Source organism: Solea solea, chromosome 12, assembly GCF_958295425.1.
Source record: "Solea solea chromosome 12, fSolSol10.1, whole genome shotgun sequence".
In the NCBI taxonomy this organism is placed as follows: domain Eukaryota; kingdom Metazoa; phylum Chordata; class Actinopteri; order Pleuronectiformes; family Soleidae; genus Solea; species Solea solea.
This window is the reverse complement of record NC_081145.1, coordinates 23,211,923-23,236,609: the sequence shown is the minus strand read 5'-3', so window position 1 is coordinate 23,236,609 and position 24,687 is coordinate 23,211,923. Positions and strand designations below refer to the sequence as shown.

General features: G+C 38.5%; 1 protein-coding gene across 5 annotated transcripts in view; it reads right to left on the bottom strand.

The window, feature by feature from the left end:
* Positions 1 to 1,826: 1,826 nt before the first annotated feature.
* Positions 1,827 to 24,687, bottom strand: part of LOC131470427 (Wilms tumor protein homolog) — a 39,655-nt gene continuing 16,794 nt past the window's right edge. For 2 of the 5 annotated variants that reach the window (XM_058646247.1, XM_058646248.1), the window contains 8 exons: positions 21,126 to 21,248; positions 19,768 to 19,870; positions 15,800 to 15,883; positions 12,095 to 12,191; positions 7,708 to 7,852; positions 5,665 to 5,754; positions 5,175 to 5,267; positions 1,827 to 3,632 (listed from right to left, as the gene is read on the bottom strand). In XM_058646247.1, the coding sequence (XP_058502230.1) occupies positions 3,511 to 3,632; positions 5,175 to 5,267; positions 5,665 to 5,754; positions 7,708 to 7,852; positions 12,095 to 12,191; positions 15,800 to 15,883; positions 19,768 to 19,870; positions 21,126 to 21,248 (857 nt within the window). In that variant the 3' untranslated portion in view covers positions 1,827 to 3,510. The remainder of the gene's footprint in view (positions 3,633 to 5,174; positions 5,268 to 5,664; positions 5,755 to 7,707; positions 7,853 to 12,094; positions 12,192 to 15,799; positions 15,884 to 19,767; positions 19,871 to 21,125; positions 21,249 to 24,687) is intronic. The other 3 variants (XM_058646249.1, XM_058646250.1, XM_058646251.1) reach the window with 3 other exon arrangements.

Here is a 24,687-nt window from a genome sequence, read left to right as displayed (position 1 = left end):
TGAATAAGAAAGCGCAAATTAATACTAGTCCTATTTTATGATTTTACTGCCCTCTGAGGTTAAAATAAAACAAGAGTGACACTGGTTTGTTGTAAATAACACAAATGTGGCTACTCCGAGGTGGTGGGAAAAGGGCCCCAAATCCAATTCTGCTTCAGGCCCCAAATAAAGGCTTGGTCCGGCCCTGTACATATCCGTCAGTGAAAGCAGACAAAGTACATTAAAGTAGCTTTGGATAAATTCTTCTCATTTGCTGTGCTTTGTGTCCTCATATGTGACAGTTGTCTCAGCATTTCCCAAAGAGGCTGAATAACACATGTTCCCTCTATCTGTATTTAGACACACCAGCTATAATGTGACTACTGGAAGTGGACGAAACTGCAGTTACACTGACCAGCTGTCTTGCTTAAAAGGGCCTTTTGGCGGCTTGAAGCATGAGAGAGATGAAACACACACACACACACACACAGAGCGAGATAAAGGCCTTGTTGGACAGCTGAGATATAGCACAAGAGCCCTGGGGAGTTTCAGGGGATTTCCACCAGGGAATCGGGACACATTGTCTGATTTACACTAACACTTTGGCTAAACTTATGATAAAAGTTCACAAAAGAAACTTTACAGTATCTGTCTTTATCCATCTGTGTCTCCATGTGTATCTGTCTGTTTGCTTTCTGCTCGGTTTGCTTTGTTGGTCAACGGCGTGAAAAAGCTGTATTTTAGTAAGTTATTTTTTACAAAACAATAGATGTAGGTCTAATAAGAAGAAGCTGCAAGACACCATCATTTTTTTAATCTGCAGTTACTGTGCTCTTTTTTTTTCAGTACCGAGCCAAGGAATGCAACGAGGAATCTGGTTAGAGATAAAGCAGGGAGAGTAAATGGTACTGTGCCGTACGATGTGTGTGTGTTTTTGTGCTGATTTTTGACATCAAGAAAGTGCTAGTTTAGGTCATAAATAGAGCAGGAGGTACTTCAGAAAAAGAACAAAAACCTCCTCTTGTGAAATATGGGATGCAAGCTCAGTCAAGGTCAGCTCGAGTACAGACACCTTTTTTCTTTTTTTACGTATATTTCATTTCGAGACATTTATGCGTTTGCTTGTGCGACTACAAAGCTGTAGTGGAACTTTAAACTGCATATTTTAGATTAAACTAATAAAAATCCTGGTCATGGAGACATATTAATGTCACTTCCCTTTGAGCTGTATAAAGAAAATAATACATTATGTCTCTGATTAATACTTCCATTATAACATTTTAGCATAATCAAGCGATCTGAGAGAGAACTAGACTTCCATCCTTTGGGAAATCTTGCGACTTTGGGCAGGTTCGAAATAGATGCTGCCCCCTACTGGCTGTTCAACAAAGCCGCTGCATGTACTCACCCTTCGGTGGAAAGGTCGCTGTTCCAACACTGACAAAAACTGCCTTCAAAGTTACCTAGAAAAAGGAAAAAAAGGGCAAAACCTTTCGCAGGTTGAGTCATGTGTGCTGCATGAAGCACAAACTCAGGACAGAGAGCTGCTGTCATAAAACATGAGTATTTTATTGAATTGGATGTGAGATTCAGTAATAAACTACTTTTTTTCTGCCTTTACTGCAGCTTTAACAAAGAAATATAGAAATAAATAAAGACCACTGAGACAAAGTGTTTATCAAAAACAGTCACAGTACATTTACACGGCAAAAAAAACAACAAAAGATTCATACTCTTGAATACAAAATGTTCAAATGACACAAACATGAACACACACATGAAAAAAAGGGAGGATGAAAAAAAACAAAAAACAAAAACAAAGTATAAACAGTCCGTGAGTCCAAGTTACATGTTTCCCTCCATGGAAAGAGTTCAGTTGTGTTCCCATGGCGAAGAAGAAGAAGAAGACGACACATTATTTACATGTTGACCGTAAAGTCCCTGCCACAGAGCCAGTGTGACCCAGCAGATATATTTTGAGCCTGCAGTGTCTGAGACGCTGCCAAACGTCCAGCAATATTTACACGCTGTAGAGACGAGAGACAAGAGACAAGAGACCCGAGACGATTTACCTCCAGGAGCGTTGCCAGAGAGAGTGTGTGAGAGTGAGAAAAGAAAGTGTTTAAATACAACCATAAATGTTTTATGCCAAGAAAAAAAACTAAAAACAAAAGCGTACATACAAAGGGTGTCAGATGCAAGTTGTTTACTCACTCAACTTTTATTGCTGGATAAAAGAGAGAGCTGATCTGTACACGAGAGACACTGAGCTTCATATCAATCCAGTGAACACCATATTTGTCCATGAACACGTAATAAATAAGCCATTCTGAAGTAGTTCAACATAGGAGATATTTACAGCAGCTGAGGAGGCGCCAAGGTGCACCCCACCATGACCTCTGACCTCCCTGTACACACGGCGGTGGTGGTGGTGGCGGCAAACAGACAATGAGATATTACATTAGAGTCAAGATACCAGTGTTTATCTCTGGACCAGTTCAGAAGTGCTGCGCATGACTGAGTAAAAGTTAAAGTCAGACTAATCAAATGTTTACATTTTATATTTACATCTGCCTCACACATCAGTGTAGATCAGCTGGTAAAAGGAAACATGGTGACTCAGTTTATGGAATTAAAATTTAAAGGAAACACTTCAAGAGACCAAAATGAAAAATGAACTGAAAATATTACCCCCCCCCCAATGAGGTGTTTACTCCATCTGAAAAATGGTGAGATAAAGCGGTGGCAGGTGTTGCAGACTTGAGCAGGTGCAGATTTAATTAAGAGGCTTAAATCTATTTTAACATGAGTGTGGCGGCCATGTTCTCGCTGCAGTGAGCGTCCTTCCCCGCTGACTTTGTGTCATCTTTTTTATTCACAAATCTAAGGCCCAATCCTGTTGCTCATTTTACCCGTTTTCTATCCTTTTGCCACTTGGAAGTGAGTTACAGGGGTAGTAAATCTTGCCCCCACAAAAATGGGACACACCTTGAAGAAACTGATATTTAATCGACTAAGTGAGCGTGGCATGTTTTTAGAGGAGGGACCAACTCCGTATTACAGTCCCTGTTGGTGCAATGTGTCCAAATACTTTTGTCCATATAGTGTGTCTTCTCGTCTATGACAAGAACTCCTTGGACATTTCTGATTGTTTCAAATGCAGAGATTCACTCAGCTGACAAACGTGCTGAGTCATCCACACAAAAGCCACTCGTCTTCCACCGAGAGCCAACACCGCACCAATGAGGCCCTCCAACGCGGGAATGAAAGGCTGCATATTTCACACATCGTTTGGGTTTGAGCGGTTCCATATCACTTGTTAAACACAATAAAAAAAACACAGAATGTCCTTTAAATGCCTCACCTGGAGAGTCACGGCACAGTTTCACAGTCGTACTGTGTTTAACGCAGAGATGTCTCTGCGGGGTGAAGAGCGTGGAATCTAGTTATTAGAATTTAAGATTGATTTTTGCAGGGTTCAAAGGTCGTCGGGAACATGAGCAGATGTTGTCAAACAGAGGGGACGTGGACTCAGATGGTCAGCTGCAGCTTGGTGATGTTCCTCTGGTGCATGTTGTGGTGTCGCACCAGCTCGTCACTCCGGGCAAACTTCTTCTGACAGTTTGGCCACCGACAGTTAAATGGCTTCTCACCTGAGAGAGGGGGGTGATGGATGGATGGATGGATGGGTGGATGGATGGATGGATGGATGGGTGGATGGATGGAGATGACAGGACGGACGTGAAAATGAAAAATTAAAGAAGCGTTAGAATATTGAGCTGATCATGAGCTGTATGGAAAGATTCAGTGAATTTTCTCTAATATTTAACATGTTCTGTCCATATTTACATATATAAAGTAATAATAATATATACCTGTACATTCACTGACCACTTTATTAGGAACACCTGCCTTTTCTCCAGGTATTCAGTCATGGAAAATTGTGTGATCTGGTATATTTTGTTATTTGTCTGGTTTAAACTGTATTTAATTGAAAGTGCTGTTGTTTCACAGTGAGCATTTTTTGCAGACGGAGCCTTTAATCACATCTACGTTACAAGATGTTAAAGCAGCAAAATAAATCAAGCAACTTTTCCTGCGTCGTGCATGACTATTATGCTTTGTTCAGCTATAAATCAAAGGCTTTGTTCAGACTGCAGGCAACTGTTTTTCTGTTCTTTTCAGGTCAACTGTCCGTGCTGATACCTGCATGTGATCAAACTGGCTTGCTTTGGTGATTATGTGGGTGTCACCGTGTCAGTGACGCAGTTTTCAGACAAAGTTGTAGGAAAAATGTGTAGTTTGTGTAGTAACGACTGATGATGGAGGATGTTGTTTTTGAGCAGATACAACATTCAGACTGAGATGCATCTGTAAAAATCTGATTTTAATCGACTTTCAAACCACCTCCAAGTGTAGTTTGAATCAAATTTGGGTAAATCTGCTGTTCAGACTTTCAAAACTGAAAGTTTGCAAAAATCGGGATTTAAACTGCTGCCCAAATTAGATTTTTAACCTAAGATTTTTAAGTCTGAAGTACTGTTTTCCACTGTGTCGATCATTTAACACACCTCCAATTAACTTCCATCTCTCTGGATCTACATTGCTGTTGTTGTTCCCTTCTCGAGAGGGCACTTTGAAATCTTATTTGAGCGTCAAGAGACGTTCAGATTACTACAGATTTGTAAAATTTGATCAGAATCGCATTCAAAACTACCTCTGTATGTGGTTTGAATCAGTTTTGGGGAAAAAGGGATCTCGTATGTTTTTTTTTAGTTGTTCAGACTGCCAAAAAATCAAGCTAGACCCAATCTGGTTATGTTGAAAAAATCAGATTTGGGCTGCAGTCTAAACAAGGTCTTTCAAACCACCAAATCAATCAGATTCCACGTGTTTTTGCTGTTCACACCTTCAAAACCAATCTGAATCAAGTCTCGATTTACAAAAAAACTGATTTCTGGCAATCTGAACAAGGTATAAGTCTCTCCTGATTCAACCGGTTTCATGAACATGAACTGCAAAAATCTGCAGTAAAATCTCATAAATACTACCGTTACCAATACTGTGATGTTCCTAATAAAGTGGTCAGTGGGGGGTACAAACACTATCTTGTAAAATAATCATTTAAACGTCACATATACACGTGTAAACATCAAATGGATGAAGAAGAAATGGAAAAATAAAAGTTTACGCACTTGTTTTACCTGTATGAGTCCGGGTGTGTGTCTTAAGGTGGTCAGACCGAGAGAACTTTCTCTGACACGTCTCGCATTCGAAGGGTTTAACTCCTAAACACGTATACAGTATACACACACACACACACACACACACAAACACACACAGACAAGTTCATACAAACACGTTTGTACACATACGTAGAAAAACATGTTCACCATCACACACACACACACACACACATACACACAGAGGGAGAAAATAGAGTAGAGCAAAGGCTTGCAGGCACTGAAGAGCATTCCAAAGATGATGTTGCCAGCCTTTAGTAAACGTCAGCATCGAGCATAAAACTGTGCGCTTCAAAAGATTAACATTATTTACACGGCTGTCATGCAAACAGCGACAAAACAGGTCAAGTGAAGACAGCAAAGCAAAGACTGAAGGGACCGAAAAGAAACCTGACAGAATAAAGGACAGAGACGCAGACAGACAGAGGGGAAATGATCAAACCTGTGTGTCTCCTCTGGTGTCGTTTGAGCTGGTCTGAGCGGGAAAACCTCCGGCCACAGTCTACAACCTCACACTGGTACGGTTTCTCCCCTGAACACACACAAGAGTCACAGAAAGTTCATTTGATCTTATTTTATTCTCAGGACAGAGGTTCGGACAAAAAACTTTGATTGGAAAACAATTTTAACTATTTTTAGATTTCAAAGAGAATATTCATTTATTCATAAATGGAAAACAATGAGAGAGAAACATTGTTTTCCTATATACCCTATAAAACAAGGTTGATGGTAATCACCATCAAAAATATCACCTTGAACCAAATAATTGCAGGGGTCGATAATTGACAGTTTCTCAAATATAAAATCACCAGTGATCGTAAACGTAATATAACATTTATGGGTCTAATTAAATCTCTAAAACTTGGTCTTTGAGTTTTTCAAAGAGGAGTCAAAACACATGGAAAAAAGTAGTTTTATGTGACAAAAGTTAGTTTTTCTTTTTTCCCAGACTCCCAGAATGTGTGTGCTCATTGACTTGAATCTGTAATTTTTTAAACAATTTTGCTTTAAAATATCTAAAATTATCCAAAACATTTCAAACACGTGTTAAATCCATAGATAGCCATAGATATTTATATTCAAGGTAATCTCAGTCGCCTTTTAATGACATAATCTGCGTATTACTACTCATTTGCTCACCAAAGACCTCCTTAAACAACAATTCCCATGATTCCATGCTGCTTCAGTGGCAGAAATGACATAGTGTGCATGTAAAAAATAGGAGTTTAATGTTTGAGAAACGTGTTTAGTGAGGTCCACCGTGACTTTTGACTCGAGTGTTCAGTGAGTTTGCGGTGACCTTTGACCAGCAGCTTCTAATCATAACATCCTTGAGTCAAAGTGAGTGTTTGTGCCAAATGTTATGAAAGTTCTCATCAGGGTCATATTCATAAAAATGTGATGACCAGAAAACTTTAACCACCAAAATTCTAATCAGGTCATCATTGAGTCCAAGTGAATATTTGGACCAAATTAAAGGAAATTCCCTTAATGTGTTCTGGACTGAAAACATGGTGAGCCATAAAATGAAGGCGTGTCCTGGTATGAAACCAGATTTGACTGGAAAATAAAAAAAACACTTCTTTATTTTTCCAAAACAGGAAGTATTTTCTGGCAACATCAGGTCAGGAAATGGAGGCCAATGGAAACATCACTTCTGTACAAAGTAGGAATACTTTGTTACTGTTACTTGTAAGTACACAATTCACATATCTGTACTGAACTACTAGAAATAGAGCTTTTCTAGTCTTAATAAGCTGCTTTACACTACAGTTTTCACCCATTCGCACACTGCAACACAGGGTTAAGAGTCTTGCTCAAGGACACATAGCCTGACTAGCAGAGCCAGGAATTGAACCCACAACCTTCCAGTTGAAAGATAACTCACCCTACCACCGAGCTACCATGGCTCAATCCTAACTCCTGACATTTTTAATACTTTTACTATATCAGAAAATTACTTTTGTTACTTAGGTACAGTAAATGTCATCTAAGTAATGGAAGATTTTTACTTAAGTAATATATATTAATAGTGGCCTTACTAGAAAAGTAGGTAAGTAAAGCTTTAGCACCTAAAAACAGCAATTTACAAAGTGCTTTCACATACATAAATAAAAAGACACCCATATAAACAGTATAAACAAAACAAATAATAATAATGGTCATATTTACACATCATGGTAAATTGATTTAAGGTGCTTGCAAAGGAAGAAAAGCAATGAGATAAAAGGATGAAAAGATAAAAAGACGGCATCACATAAAAGCTATAAAAATGAGTTTTAAGAAGAGATTTAAAAGATGACTCTGAATTAGCAAGCCTTATCTCCGCCTTATATTAAAAAAAGTGACAATTTTTCTCTTTCAACTTCTACCAAAGTCATTTGGTGGTAAGATACTTTTAAGGTACCTTTACTCAAGTATTCCTTTAAGGTACTTGATAGACTAAGAGTGCTGCTGTGTGACATCATCACAGCTCACGTCTCACCTGTGTGTTTGCGACTGTGCATCTGCAGGTGAGACAGCTTGAAGTAGCGTTTGTTGCAGCCGGGGTAAGCGCACATGAACGGACGCTTCTCACTGGTTTCTGACCGCACGATGGCTGGAGCGATGCTGGGCACCCGCCTCACATCCTACACACACACAGACACACAGACACACACAATTCAATTAATAAGAGCAACGTGCAGTTAACAGATATGTCTGTGCAATCTGCACAATATATTACAGAGACAGAATTGGAGCGATAACAACGATTTTGATGTTACGAGAAAAATGTCTTCGTGTTATTAAAGGAATGTAAAAACACGCTACAGAGTTTACTCACCAAACAGTTAATTAAATTAATTTAAAAACAGGCATAAACAACATCAAACAAACAGTCCCAAACTATTCATAAATCAAGCCACATGTTTTCACGTTAACGTGGGAAAATAAAATTATACACAATCCTTTCACATGCAGGTACCGTCAGAACCTTTATTACATCTCAAAATGTATTGATTTTTTGCTTAAAATGTGTAAAACTGTACAGTAAAAATGTCTGATTTGCAGTATGATAGTAGTCATCGATGTCCTACACAACATAGTCAGTCTTGTATAGGACTTATGCACATTTTTGTTTTATTTCATCTCAAAATATATAATTCTTTGTTTAAAAAATGCAAATATGGGACACTTCATTTTCAAAATATTATGTGTAGATGACAAAAGACTGAGCAGGGTTTGATTGGGAAATGACAACAACTGGAAAGCGTGTTTTTTACTACCATAAAAAATAATATATACAGTATATATGTATATATATATATACATATATGCAATTAATAGCTGTTTAAAAGATTGAAAATCAACAGCTGAACCAGTAAATGTAATTTAGACGACAAGCGATTCAAATATGCACTCTGTGTGCATAAGTAGATGTGATGTGTCTGGCTCTGGGGGATCGTTGTAATAAAATGGTTCAAATATTCATTAGACATGAATTAGCAGTAAAATGACCTCAGAGTGACTGCGGCCCAGTGGGAGCAGTTAGTCACGCCTGTTAAGACAGAGCGGCCCATCACAGCCTCACTGCAGCACAGGAAATAACACATGGCTGCGTGAAGAAACACAGTTTTGTTCACTTTCTTCTTTGACATATTTCTTCTATTTTTATATTTCTTTCAGGACTCTCTTCCAGGTTTGTTCTCTGTCTACTTCCCCCCGATGTTTTACTTTTATTCCATGCTAACAGCTAATTACACACACACACATACACACAGGTTCACACAACTATCCTTTTAAGGACTCACTGACTAACATTCATTTGGACAGCCTAACCAAAGCCTCACCTCAACCTTAACAATAACTAACTAACTAATAACTAACAATTAGAATCTTAGCCCTACACTTCCTCGGAAATGAGGTTCTGCCTCAATGGGACCAGGTTTTGGTCTCCTTGAGGACTACTGGTCCTGACAAGGTCAATGTGTTGATGCCAGAAAAGCTCCTAAGAGGTAACAAACACACACACACACAGTTATGTTAGCATGTTAGCACAGCATTCATAGTGAGGACAATCACTACACACTCATGACATAATGCATTCCCTAACCCTAACTATCACAACCTAATAACCTTTTTAAGGTTTTTGAAGGTTAACCCTTAACCTAAACCCAATTCTAACCCTAACCCTAAAACCAAGTCTTAACCCTAACCCTAAAAATCCTTTCAAAGAGTGACAGAACTTGAGAGCAAGCCAAAAATGTCCTTACTTTCCCAAAATGTCTGCACTCCCTATAGTTTTTTGGTCCTCACAAAGATACCCATACAAGAACTCACACACAAATACACAGGCACATCGTTAGACAGCATTCTTAGTGAGGACACTCATTGACAAAGTGCATTCCTTAGTCCCTTACCCTTACCTTAACCATCATCTATACCCAAGTCTAAACCCTGAATACATTCTATAAAATTGTGAGGACCAGCCAAAATATGTCTTCCCAGTGATAGGTCTAATAAATGTGTCCTCGCAGCCTACTACAAACATGAACACAGACACACATCTGCTCTTCATTTTCCCTTTGTTTAGCTGAATATGATGACAGACTGCGAGGTCGGCCCTGTTGTAATTAGTGCTGTTAGCAGCGACTGGAGGAATTAGCTGCCGCTGACACTGACACCTTCACCCTGAAAAGGCTAAATTATTACTGACAGTTAAAAATGTCTGACATCACTGTGCAATGAACTAGAATGTGCGGTGTTTTAGCTGATGCACAAAAACACACTGCAGAGTAAATACAGGCGAGTGCAAAATGAAGAAAGATACATGTGTGTCTGTGTGACTGAAGAAAAGTATATATATACTACTTTTTATATATTTATTATTGTAAATTATGGTTAAGATTCTATACTGATGTGAAAATGTGGGCGTTACAGTAGCCCACATACAGATAGATCGCTACAGTGAAACAACAATCTCACTGTTGTCTGTTATCTTACACTGTAGCAGCTGTTGGTGTAAGAGCAAGGTTTTGTTTATTGTTTTGCACTGAGCCAGAAGTCCTGTGTGTGTTTCATGCAGTTCATTTGTCTCAGGTTGTAGGTTGGAGGATGGTGGTGGTGGTGGAGGTGGTGGGAGGAGAAAGACATGAAGCAGAGTGAATAATGAAACAGGCCCCAAAAAGAAAGAAAGAAAGAAAAATCTCAAGAAGTGATGTTGTGGACTGAGAGCACGTCTGGAGAATCTCTGCACTCTGTCCTTTAGAGCTGCTGACAGACAGTAATTAAAATCTAATGATTTATTAACATGCTGATCCTCGTATGGAAACTGTGTCTTTACCCACTGTAACCGTGTGTGTGTGTTTATTCTTTTATGTGTCACTTTGTGAGGACCAACAATTGAAAAATCATGCGGAGTGAGGACATTTTGGGAAAGTGAGGACATTTTGGCTTGTCGTCACATCGTTAAAGGGCTTTTTGACCTGGTTTCTGGGTTAGGGTTAGAATTGGGTTAAGATTAGGCCTCTAGATGTGATGATTAAGATTAGGGAAAGGGGCAAGGGGATGCATGATGTCTATGAGGGTCCTCACTAAGAATGCTGCACAAACGTGTGTGAGTGTGTGTGTTCTTGAAAGTGTTATCTCTTTAGGACTTTCTCTGCCATAAACACTGACCTTGTCAGGAACAGCAGTCCTCATGGAGACCAAAACCTGGTCCTAATGAGACAGAACCTAATTTCTGAGGAACTGGCCAAGTTTAGGACTAAGATTTGAGTCGTGGTTAAGTTAAGTTTAAGTTTAGGCTGAGTGTGCATGTGTGTGTATGCACATGTTTCTTTACTGATAATGGATTTGTGGAAAAAAAATCTGTGTGTATAAATCTCTGCTCTGCTACATATCAGTGTTTCCTCTTCATGTAGCCTGGTTAATGCATCAGCGTCTCCACCACTCATCTCTTTCAGCCCACTCATTAAAAATAAATTCAACAAAAACATCGTTTTTCCCCCCTCCCCTCCCCTCCTTCTTTTCTCCTGCGTTGATGTATTTTTCCCTCAGTGTTTGTTAATCTGACGTGAGTCCGTCAGTGCGAACATCCTGGTCATGTTCATGTAACAGAAGTAGAGCAGACAGTCAGAAGGTCAGTTTGACCTCACAGTGACCTTTGGGACGGTAAATAAAATCAGTGTCATACACAAACGATGCAGCAGCACAAACAGTTGGCAGTTTCTCATTTCTGTGTGAGCTCATGTTTCTTATTTACTGATTTTACATGTCAACTTCCCAGCCCGCAGGTCAACGTGGGCACCATAAGCGTTATATTCGGGCTGACAATATGGGTCCCAAGTGGGTTTGTCCACGGTGGCCCCACCCATTTTTGCCTATGTTAAGTTCACGCCCACTTTGTACCCTTTACTGACTACAAGTGGATACTAAGTGGATATGAGCATGAAGTGGGCAAAATATTCAGAGGGGCCATGGGAGGGGCTACCATGGAAACCACGGACAACCCATATTGTCAGCCCAGATATAAAACCCTTATGGGGCCCACACAGACATGCTGGCTGGATTATAAGCCATATTTAAATAAGCCTTTTATATTTACTTAATGCAAGGGCAGCCATCTTGCGTGACCACATTTCTACGTTTGGATTTTGTGTTTTGAAGAAGAACAACTTCCTCTCTAATTTGCAAAGGCCCCCATACAGTCGCTCTTTTGTGCATTTGGGAAAGAGGGAGGTGAAGAAATCTCAAACATTCTCACAAACAGGACCTTTAAATTGTCATAACGTTACATTTTAAACATTTTCCCAACATATCTGATGGTTTGCAGAGAAGTAAAACGGCAAGACCAGGTTGAGCAGTGCTGGAGGGTGGGGTTTAAATCCTACCTGAATGCCCCTGATGACTCCGTGTGTGTGGATGCGGTACTGCGTGCTGCAGCTGTACACCATGGGGTTGGGGTCACTGTCGTAGCCTGCTGTGTGGCTGCCAACACACAAACAGAGAGGAACCATGACTGATTTATTCACATCAGCACAAGTTTGACAGGATTTTTTACATGCGTTCAGCCGTTCAATGTCATATTCTGTGAAATCATTTTCAAAAACAGGTTGTCCTTCGTGAACTTGTGTCTCATTCAGTGTGATGGATGCGAGTGAGACAGACATCAGATAACAAGATGCGAGATTACGACTCAGAGGCATAAATTTGTGTGTTGTAACTAACATTGGCAGATATATAGAGCTTGACTGGCTGTTATAGTGAGCGCACTGTGTGCAGGTACAACAGGGTCAGGAGGATACCGTTATTCATGCGTGTTCACCATGTCACATTCAGCCTCGTAATGCAAAACACAGACCCATCAATTCTCAGACACAGATTTGACTGTAAAGATGTAACTTTGTGTTGATAAATGTTTTATTTTTATGATTTTTCTTCTTTCTTTTTTTTTTGTCAGAATATAATAAATCCTGCTGAACCTGCGCTGCCTCTGGTGATATATGTGTGTATGTTCTGTGGAGAAAATAGTTTGTCCTAATGTTTAAAGTTTGACTTTGTGGGCACAGCAAACTCAGCAGATATGTTCAGCAGGGGATTAAAGGGATAAGTCAGGGTTTTTTTTAAGTGTTGTTACATGCGAAAAAAAACAGGTGAGAGAAAGGCCACAACATGTATGTAAGTATAGAGTGAAACAAGAGATCTACATTAACCCAAACCTGTATAGAACAGTGGTCTCAAACTCAAATGACCTGTGGGCTGACGAACATCTAGTCTGGTCACGAGGGGGACGTTCAAGTGAACAGTATTAATAGTATTTGTGGCAATATTTCACAGAATTTATAAATAAAAGTAAAACAGTAAAATAAACGGAATGGAATAAAGACAAAGAAAACTGACAGATAAAATAAAACAATTAAAACAAAGTGAATTAAAAAGCCAATCAATTTAATAATAGCATGTGTGATATTATTTCACAGATTTTCAAAATAAGTGTTAATTTTGTAAATATATTGTATAAGCTGAATGTTATACCTTATATTACCACTGCTTCTCATGCGACTGGAATGAGAAACAAATCTAACCTAAGTCAACCAAAAGTTTTTACTTCATTTAGATTTTGATTAAGAAACGGCACAGTATAAACTTAAAATTAGAAAAATCATTAATTAACTTTTTTGATGGGAACATAAACTAATCATTAAATCATTAACTATATTAGATATTTACTACATTACCTATGTGACCTATAAACTAGATATGGAAATGCAGGACACAATACAGCCTTTGGTGTCTGACTCTGACGTTATAAGCGGAACAAAACCTGCTCTGTGAGACGCAGCTGCCAGCTTTGCCTCTCGTATCTTCTGATGATAACACAGAGAAACAAAACACTCCTGTCTTTGTAATGTGTCATATTTCAGTTTGCCTCACCGGGAGGATGGGAGTTAGCATCCTGTGCTGCTGCAGCAGAGAGTGGGAATGTGGTCAAACGTCCAGTCAGTCATAAGCTGCTCTTTGTCTGCTTTGATTTTTCCCAACGTACAGGTGGAAAAACATCAACACGGACGAGAACTCTGCAGAATCTCCTTTACTGTTCATTCATGATATGAAACTAAGTACCCAGTTAACTTGATGAGCAGATATTGAGTCAACACAGCAATTACACAAGACAGGGAGTTAGTGAATGTAAATAAGGATGAAAAAACATGTTAACGAGTAACAGTAGAGTTTAGAACCATCTACTGTACGGTAGTTTTCCACAATAGCAACCTCATGTCATTATCCTGCTGATTACATTTACTACAGAAAAAACTAAATATTGATTCAAAAATGGGTTTAAAATGGTTTAAAAATGATAGTATTTGCTTCCATTGAATGGAATCACTGTTCAGTTGGGATGGAAGTGGAACAGCATCCTGTGTGTTGTGATGTTTGGTGTGGACAAACAGTTTAGATAAATCAGTTTATCTAATTGCAAGGTAACAAACACATTCTGTAAACTTAAACTAACAAAAAAAAAAAAGGCATAAAAGAATAAAACAGAACAGAAAAACTTCTTCACTACTGTGAAGCATAATAGGAGCTTTAAATCCAGGCACTGTGATATAAAGAAAGATCTCTGCATCAGGTGATGAGAGGTTCAAGGTTCTGTTGGAATCGGCCTATCGGCTCTTCCTCTCCACGTTCAACTCCCCTACACTTCCTCTTCCTCATCCCGTGCTCCTCGCCCCACTCCTCTTTATCTGCATTAACTCCTGTCCTCCTCCTCCTGACGCTTTCATTTCTCTCATCCTCCTCATCCTTACTACACCCTCGCACCTCCCCTCCCTTTCTCCTCGCTCCCCCCTTCATTGACAGAGAAAGTACAGACAGAAGCAGCCTGAGCTTTTCAGGGAGAAAATACCGGCACAGTCAGAGCCAAGCCAGGCTGTTGAAACACTGCGATATCTTTTTTATCAACCAGCTGCACAAACCAAACCTTATAACTTTAACAACTTTGTATTTAACCAAATTCATTCACACATCACCTAAATATACCAGCATATACCACTCCCGTTCGCTACGGAACGGGAGTGTTAGGGCTAACCCACACACACAAACACAAACACTCATTCATTACGTACAGTATGAAGAGTGCCTGTTGGCTCGGAGCAGAAAAGTGATTGTTAGCGTTCACAGATGCAGCCCAGCGTGCTTCTCTGCAGGTCACTGTGACACAGCCCAGGATGAATGGTTTTTAACTCTGTCCCAAGACATTGTGGGACATTTGGGCAAATGGGACGTCATCAGTCCATGAACGAACATTAAAAAATAAAGTATATTCAACTATATGCACATAAACCAATACCAGACACTGAAAACATGGCTACACAAGTAAAAACACCTAAAATAATTCTCCTTTCTTGCCTTTAGACAGTGTTATTAACTATGGATGAAAGTCCATAGAAAAAACAGCGATTTTACATCATGGCACACAGAGGTTGCTGATCCACTGCTGCCTCCATCACTCAGTTCAAATGTGTTATTTTCTAACGTCTGTGTTTGAAATACTTCATCTGGATTTAACTACGTGACAGAATCTTACCAGATGAGGCAGCAGTGGAGCAGCAGCACCTGTTTCCTCATAAGCTAAAAATGCTGATTTTCTCTATGGTGTTTGGTGTGGGAGAGTCAGCAGTTTGCAAACTTCCGTTTTCAGTGGTAAAAAAGCATTTAAATAAAGCAGAAAGCAGGTTCGCTTTGATATCATAGACGTTTCTCCTGTAAAGTGGTGAATACGAGGTTTTACTCATGTAAAACTCTTGTGATTGCACTGTGTAATCATGTAAATCCCTCTCTTGTTTTCCTATTGTACTTGTGTCTTGTGTGTTTGGTGTAACATTCTGTGTTTGTGCTGCCATCTTGGCCAGGTCACTCCTGAAAAAGAGGTTTTAAATCTCAATGAGTTTTTTTTTCCTGGTTAAATAAAGGAAAAATAAAAATAAATAATGTTACTGTTGGCAGCCAAGTTTTAAGTGAGCGCAAACCTCCAAAACTAGACAAACTTGACTGGCTGCTGCTGTTTGAAGGGGAACCATGGATGGAGTTCCTACCTCTTTATGGCGGAGGCCAGTGTATTGACAGGATTCCATGCCACACACTCCAACTGAGAGGTCATTTGATATAAATTGTCTCCGCTGTGGAGGAAAGACAAAAAAAACGTAGAAGAGAGGCTCATGAGCTGTGCAGTGGACTGTCAGTCACCAGGACAGGGTTGAGCAATGAGTATCCATTAGCGTGGTGGCTGTGTTGCCTTTTGTTGTCCTCAATTGAAGCATTTTTAATGAAAATGCCAGCACACACACACACACACAAACTCAAACACACGCAGAGAGCAAAAGTCAAAGAATGTGCCTCAGACAGACACCAGGAAAGCTGAATTCTCTCATAACAGCAAACTCTACGATCATTATTCAGACCCACCGTGTGATTAAACACACATCTACTACTACACACACACAGTGGATTTATAGCTCCCCCCCGACACTACAGCCTCTTTATCACACCACCTGCAGGCTTGCAGCAGTCTGGACCAGGGTATGTGTGGTGCCTGGTACCCTGCTCATTACGCCCCACTTTGATTTTACAGTAGAGACAGGGCACATGGCCAGCGGAGCACAAATGGTATTCCTGCTGAAATACTGTCGGAGCAGAGGCCGAGCATGACATTTAAATTACCAATCCGTGACATTTTCAAGTAAGTAACGTGTCTGCTTTTCCTCTCTCCTGCAGAACGATGGGCCCTGTCACGGATCCAGCCTAATCCTTTCACACGGAGAAGCCAAGTTATCTGCTGTACATCGGTGCCAGGCCCATATTCATGTTGTCATCAGGCTTTTCGCAAAAATAAGATGATGTTCAACAAAACAGACACCAGTTTTTATCTGAGCTTTGTATACTGACATTTTAAAAAAGGCTCTAAAACCAGAATTGTTAGAGAGTTAACGTAGAATTAAAAGTTATTTCATGAATGTATCATTCAATGAAACTCAGACAAAACACATCAGCATTGGCTGTCAGTTAAAATAGTTTTTTAAACACTTCTCTGAGCTCAGAACTCCACAATAAGTGCTTTCTTTCGAATGTTTGTCCAAGTATTAGATGGATACAACCAATTCTCTGTCTCTTTCTCTGCAAACTTTCACAACAATCCAGCCAACGGTTGTCTGTCAAGGAGAAACGTCTTCAATAAAACTTCATAATCCAATACAGTAGTTACCCAAAACCAACAAATGCCGTCATCACAGTGACGCAAAAGAGGAGATCATCAAAGTCAAAAGAATTAATCATCTGCGAACCATGAACAAGGTTGTTCCAGATGTTTCATTATTCTGCTCACTCACAGGACACAGAAAACACAGAACGGCACTTACTTTGATACAACTGGAAGGAAACTAGAAGACAGTTTCTCCAAAACTGCATAAATGCAAATAAGATACTTGATAATGACAGAAACATTAACACTATCAAAGACAAACATTTTAAAAGATTTTTTCATCATCTTCGTCACTGGCTATAAAAAGAATAATTAGAACTGGAGCGCTACAATGTGCAGGTGTATCAGGTGTATGAAGTTTTTTTTTTATTTTTAAAGAAATGATGTACCTCTTTCATATGAGCTATTTTTGATTGACTGATTTACAACAGTTGTAAAAAATTATGTATATGATGTAAGACAAGATTGTATCTATATACAGTTAGTGTTTATGAAATAGAATAGAGCAAAAACTTTTGTTAATAATGTTATTTTTCTTTCTATTTTCATATCATTTTTATTCAGTTTTATTTGTCAATTTTATCTTTTTCTGTCTTTAGTTCTTGTGTGAAGCATTTAGGCTGCTTTTCCCCCCATTACTATATTAAAATATATACACAGAGGCTATTGTGCAATTAAGAGTGTCTTGTACCCTTTTTTTCAGCAAAATAGTTTTTTAATTTTTACAAAAAGTACTGGAAATGTTTAAAAATCGGATTGAATTTGTGTTTGTTTGGCTTGTTTTTATGAACAAAAACAAAATAAAAACTGTCTATTTTGTGACTTCTGCACAATTATTGCTACTCCCAATTTTTTTTTTTTAAAACTAAACAAAAAAAACGTGCAATATAATGTAATTGGGTATTATTCCCACAACGATTTACCAAGGTTGCACCTGTGAGCACTAAGAGTCAATTTTACAATTGGGAAATTAAATCAGGTTTTTGTTGAAATCCGTGAAGAGTTTGTCTTCGCTGAGCAGTTGCACGCACCTCACCCTCGCCTTCTCTCCCTTATAATAAAACCTCAGCATGTTTTTATTTCATGTTGTTCCAGCAGGCCAAGCTGGCGGCCTGTAGAGTAAATACAGTCCTGTTGGTACCAGGCTGCAAGATTAGACAACCGAGTCCACTCGTATGAGCATTCCCAGCAGTGTGTGTGTGTGTGTGTGTGTGTGTGTGTGCTGAGCTGATATCAGTTATGTTGATGACAAAGAAGACCGTCAGACTCAGAATGTACACTACAGCAGCCAGCATCTCATGCTTACGCTCGCTGACACGTCAGTGAGTGACCGTCATAAAGTCGTATCTACGCAGGATTCCTTCCTTCGCTCCATCGATTAAAAAACAAACAATTCAGTGGCATGTGAGGAATGTTAGACAACACGCAAACACTGTGGTGGAGAGTGGAAAAGAGAGCAGGTGTGACTCCTCGTGCTCCTGCACGTGTTTCACGTTCATGATCACGGTACGCCGTATAGACACTTTTTAATTTTACTATTATGTGTACTGGCACTTTTAACTTATCGGTCAAATTCAGTATTCTGGGCCATGATACTATGAACTTTGAAGCCGTTAACAACACATTTGTGCTGAGTCATTTCAAAGACAGAACTCTCCAACTGTGTAACAACTATTATTCTCCCGAAGGAAGAAATATACAGCCCAAACATGACTCAGCTAAAATGTTTTTGCTTAATTTAATTTACATTTTTATAGTCTGTGTCATGTGATATATATATAGGATTTTTGTATTGTAGTGGATGCTATATTTTCATCTGTCCGATATCAGATCAAGTGATTTTTAACCAGTATCGGACCGATACCGATGCTGACCAACTAACAACTAAGCTAAAAAGTGATTCAGAAACAAATTACAGATACTAGACCCAAAATATACAACATCTCACTTTACATAATTTACATAATTACACTTTAAAAGTGTAATTTATCCTAAAAGAAAATATTATTTCACCAAAATAGCTAGTCCCAAAATATTTTATAAAGTCGACCCACTTTGCCTCACAACTTCCTCCCAGTGTTATTTTACTTCCTTCTATGGCACCGTGACTTTTGCTACAGCACTGACGTTCATTTGAAGTCTATTTAATTCAGCAGTGATGTGAAAAATGCACATCTCACTAAAGAGTTAGTGACCAATTAGCAGACATAGGAAGGGGAACAAAAAGAGAAAGGAAGCAGCAGCAAAGGCAGACAGACCTGTTCTGAAGGTGAACATCCTGTTCACAAACACATCCTGCTACCTGAATGACCGACGTCTGACACAATCAACAATGGTTTTTGGGGAACATTTCCAGCTTCATTTTATGATAAAAATAGATACGCATGTGTGTGTGTGTCCTTGTTTTTGTCACCTCCTTTTCTGGTATAAACACTGACCTTCAAGACCAAGAGAAAAAACTAAATCCTGGTCCTACTGAAGCAGAAACTCATGCGAATGTTTGTATAAAACTACATTAGCTTGAAATTAAACACTGTTAAACACATGAAGTTAGAATAAGCCGCCATGTTTGCGACACCATGTTTCTACAGCAGCCGAGATGGACAAACTTTAAGTTTCGAAGCAGAAAGTCACTATGCAAACAAAGCCTTTTTTGGCTATCAACCTTCTTAATGGGGACATTTTCACTTAGTGAGGACATTTAGGCTGGTGCACCTAACATTAAAGGGATTTTGGAGGATTAAGATTTGGTTTTAGGGTTAGAGGTAGAATTGGGTTAAGTTAGGAAGAATGTGTGTGTGTTACCTGTTGTATGGGTTCCTCAGCAGCAGAGCCTGGCTGCCTGTACAGCTGTCTGAAGGTGTGTGACATCCATAAACAGGAGGAGGTACAGGATACTGCTGCTCACCTACACCACAGAGAAACACACACAATTATAAAATATACATGCAGTGTGCAGCTATAAAGTTTGCAGGTGAAGGTAAACTCCCTCAGAGGAGACGACTTTAAACTTCCTCCATATCTCATCTCTTTTAAACCTCGCCCTCCCTCTCCCTCTCTCCTTGCACTTTTCTCCTCTTTTCCTCGGTTTCTTCCACAAATAAAGACCGTTCACTTCATGCTCCTAAACTCTGAGCTTCCCCAGCAGTGCGACGAATGGCTCCCATGACATTTCTCCACATTCCAAAAAAATAAAAAAAAATCCCTCTCAGCTCCAGCAGTTCTCTTAAGTTATCTCGAAAACAAAACGGCATAAATTTTCGAGCGGCTTCATAAAAACTCACATTTAAATATTTACCAATAACATGGGTTGGGGGGGGCTGAAAGGACCGGGTGGGGGCGGATGAAAGGAGGGATATGAAGGAGGAGACGAGGGAGTTTGTGAGTCAGGATGTGGGTGATTTATACCTCTGACAGGAGAGGTCACTGCAGGGATGTCAGAATAAGGGACAAGACACTCCCTAGGTGAGAGTCACGGAGCTGCCATACAAACGCAGCTGTGCACTAACGCATGGAGATCTGCATTTGTTCTTCTTACGGACAGAGAAGTCATTATTTCTTTAATGTAAATATTTTATCGTTGCTACGTGTTTTTTCATGTTTGTTTTTGGGGATTTTACCAATCCCCCAGAATGTTGCATTTTCCTGATTACTGAAAACTTTCAATTTTTCGTCGTTTCAGTTGATAAATACAAACATTTAAATTGTACATTTTCCCATTTTGGCTTATTCATATTCATTCTATATTAACAAATATAGAAATATTGTGTTTTTTCTTCTCATAGACAGTGAGTTGCATATTTTTGGGAGTTTGGGACAAAACAGGACATTCAGGTATGTGGACATTTAGGGACACTGACTGACATTTCCCATTATAATCTGACAATTTATGGGGCAAACAAATAATAGATTAACCGAGGAAAGAATCAATAATGTAAACAATATTTGAACCTGTAGTCAGGGAGAAAAAAACTTTACTTTATATGGAGATTTGTGCTTAAAACACAGAGCTGTAGTACTGAAACATACAGAATAAGATCCTTTGTTGATCTTTAGTAATAATTAAAAACAACAAAGAAGAATAATCAGACCATAAGAGAACAGTCAGAAAAAACAACATTAAACTTATACCAGTAGAGTATAAACAGTTCATACACACTCACTCATGGTATTCTGCTGAGTTAGAGCGTCTTCATGTTTGAAGGAGTGGTTGGAGAACTGGGAGCTGTGGTGTGTGGGAGTGTGACCGTAATTACCGGCTCCATCAAATGCAACTGCACTGTAACCTGAAACACACGCACAAAAAAATAAACAAATGTAGAGTTAACATGATTTTTTTTATCATTTCATTAGACTCTTTCACAAACATTTAAATCATCAGCAAACATTGACCCAATTCCAAATTTAAAAGCGGAAAATTAGCTTATAGTTCAGTTATAGACACAACCAGTTGCAATCCCTGTATTGTTTACTTTAAATAAATGTAATCAAATGCTCAGAATCAGCTCTCCAGCTCATTAAAACCAATGTTTAACACAAAGAAACACAGCGATGTGTGTTCAGAATCTGCCTTTGCTGTATTTGTAATTTCTGGTCACGATAAATACAATAAATGTTTTTAATTTTAATCAATTTTATTTGTATAGCACTAAATCACAACATACATGATCTCAAGGCAGAAACCTTTACAACAGGGATCGGCACGTAAATGTGGTCCAGGGCCAGTTTTATTTGTAAGCAATTGAATATTTGGGCTAAAACGTTGTATCTTCACCAGGCAAAGTGCCTTAAAACGTCTTCAGTCAGAAACAGCCTTAAGCTAACAATAATAATGTGGACGTTGTCTTTAATCAGCAGCTTGTTACGAAGACAAATGCGTAAAATACTTACTGGTACTGTTGATATTTATTGTGCATCATTTAAATCTTAAGAATGACTTCTTCTTCTTTGAGCCTAACACATGCAAGTAGTAGTTCTTTGTGAAGATAAGCAAATCATTTTCAGATCAGATTTGTTAATCTGATCATCTGCCGGGGACAGATACTGATCCTGGCGGGCCACCGATTTCTGACCACTGCTTTACAAAATTATAGAGAGAAGACAAAACCCAGCAGTTCACACAATGAGCAAACACTGGGCATCAGTGGAAAGAAAAAAACAGGAAGAAATCTCTGACAGAACCACATAAAGTCAAACAACGTTTCTCTCCACAGAGAATCTAAAGTTCCGGCTGCAGTTTGAAGTCCTAAATTTGTTATGGTCCACACATACAGGTGTGTAAAGTAGATATTGTGTGACCCTTGTCTCAGACTAGGTCTAGGGCTGCACAAGGTGAATATAGCTTGGATTATTTGGTACCACATATAAACATGGTTTCAACAAACCTCCACTATCACACTTGGGAAAAAATAATTGCACATAATTGTTCAAATCTTAGCCTCTGATATGAGGTTCTGCCTCATTAGGACCAGGTTTTGGTCTCCATGAGAACTACTTCGGTCTAGAAAAAGGTCCTGTAACAAATACAAGAACAAACACACACGTAGGATCAGTGCCTGGCACCTCAGATCTGACTCATGGCTTTGGCTGACCTGCAGGCCTCGACACACTCTCATAAATCATCCACACACACACACACACACACACATGCATGTGCCTCATTAATTCAGATGCAACACTTTCACTAACTTGACTCTGTGGATCAGTGGGTGAGAGGAGGATGAGGAGGAGGAGGAGGAGGAGGAGGAGGTGGAGGGTGAGGAGATGAAAAACTCATTAAACTTCTCCATTTATCTTCTACTCACCCCTGTCTGACCACTCCCCCTCCCCCCATCTATGTGTGTGTGTGTGGGTCAGTTTGTACTCAAGTGGAAAAGCTGTAGCTGTAAGTTTGGAAATACCCTCAATCCTTTTTTTTTCTTTTGTTTTTTTATGATCTCACAAACTCCAGAGCCACTAAAACTTCACAGAGCTTTAATCTCAACATCTCACTATGTGGAAAAAAACCTTGAACAACTTACTTTGTTTGGATTTATATATTATACTGTACATATTGTACATAAAGTATGACAATACTTTATTACTTTACTTTATTATTACAATTATGGTTTTGCCTTTCAACGTAATGATAATGGTGTTAATTCACTGGCAGTCTTGACCTGTTGAAGCCGCTAATATCTGACTGGTTGACATCAAATCCATTTATGTCATAATCACTAAGTATTAGTTTGGAAATATAGACGGAAAATGTGTTTGGGACATAAGAAAGGACTCATTTCAACTTTATAATATCAGAAAATGCCTGACTATTAATTTGGAAATAATATGATATCACTGTAATATTATCTCATATTACTACTGTTATTATTGGGAAAACAAGATGATATTATCATAATATTGTAAAATAATGACTATGCTTTTACTGTGTTGTTAATTTACTGTAATATACAGTGTTACTTGAAAATGTTTTTTTTAAATGATTGAATAGAAAACAGTGTAGTTACCATTTGTCAAAAAAAACAAAACAATAAATACAAATAAAAGTCAAATTAAATCAAAGGACTACATGGATCTTGCCATTTAGTGCAACGCAAACACACAAACAAAAGAACAGAGTCTGCCTCACTCGCTCTGGAAAATAAATACATAAATAAATACATCAATAAATAAATAAATAAATAAACATCCTGTGATGACCACTCTACGCCTAAAACAATCAGATTAAATCACAAAAACTCAAAAAAATGTAGCTAAAATAACTAAAGAAAAATCAAAATAATACTTTTAAAAACAAACCAACAAATAAATGTCAACAAAAAAAAGTCAAGAAGCCTCCAGTGCTGAAAAGTGAAACCCTTCGTGACCCCTGCTCTACTCTCTTCTCCACCGTGTGACCTGAGTCCTGCTGTGAGTTTGTTTGTGTGCGCTCGTCCAGCCACAGCAGGAGGGTCAGATAAAACCAGCCTGCAGGTCAGCGCTAATCCTTCATTATCATGTTTTTCACTCAATCATCCGCCTGATAAGCACGTTATTACCAATTAATCTGTGTTACAGATTCATTATCCCCCTTGAAGGATCAATAAAACGCGAGCAGGTAAAGGGTGTTTAGAACAATTTACACGTTTCCCTGTGATGAATTTACTCAGTGATGATGAAATTAAACCTATACATTCATTATTTTAATAAAAGATTTTATTCTATGTTAAAAAACCTCTTTTGCAAAACACAAATTGTTGTGTCACACATGCATGTATATATATTTAATTATACATGATATTGTGTTGTGTAAATATAAAACTTAAAAGTTATAGCAAATACTAGACTCAAACACCAAAAATTAAAAGTTGAACTTAAGTTAAACCAAATAAATACATAAATAAAGATGAAATTAATGATCATTTTCCTGCATGTTAATCACAGACTGTGAGGATGTATTTCTTCAAATGCCGTAGAAAATGATTACTTATTACACTAATTAATTCAATGGGAGTTTCATATTTTAGAATATTTTATTTTTAATAATTTGATTGACTTCTCTACTCTCTTTCTTAGGATTCCTTTTATTCTGTGTTTAACTGATGGCAACTCTATTAGACTCACAGAGAAAATTCATCATCAAATTTCTCCTTTAATTTTAATGTAAGATTTTAAATTTAAAGTCCTGAGTATGGGATTAACATGCGTTTGTTTCCATGTAATGAGCATTAAATGTCAAAGTTTTACAAC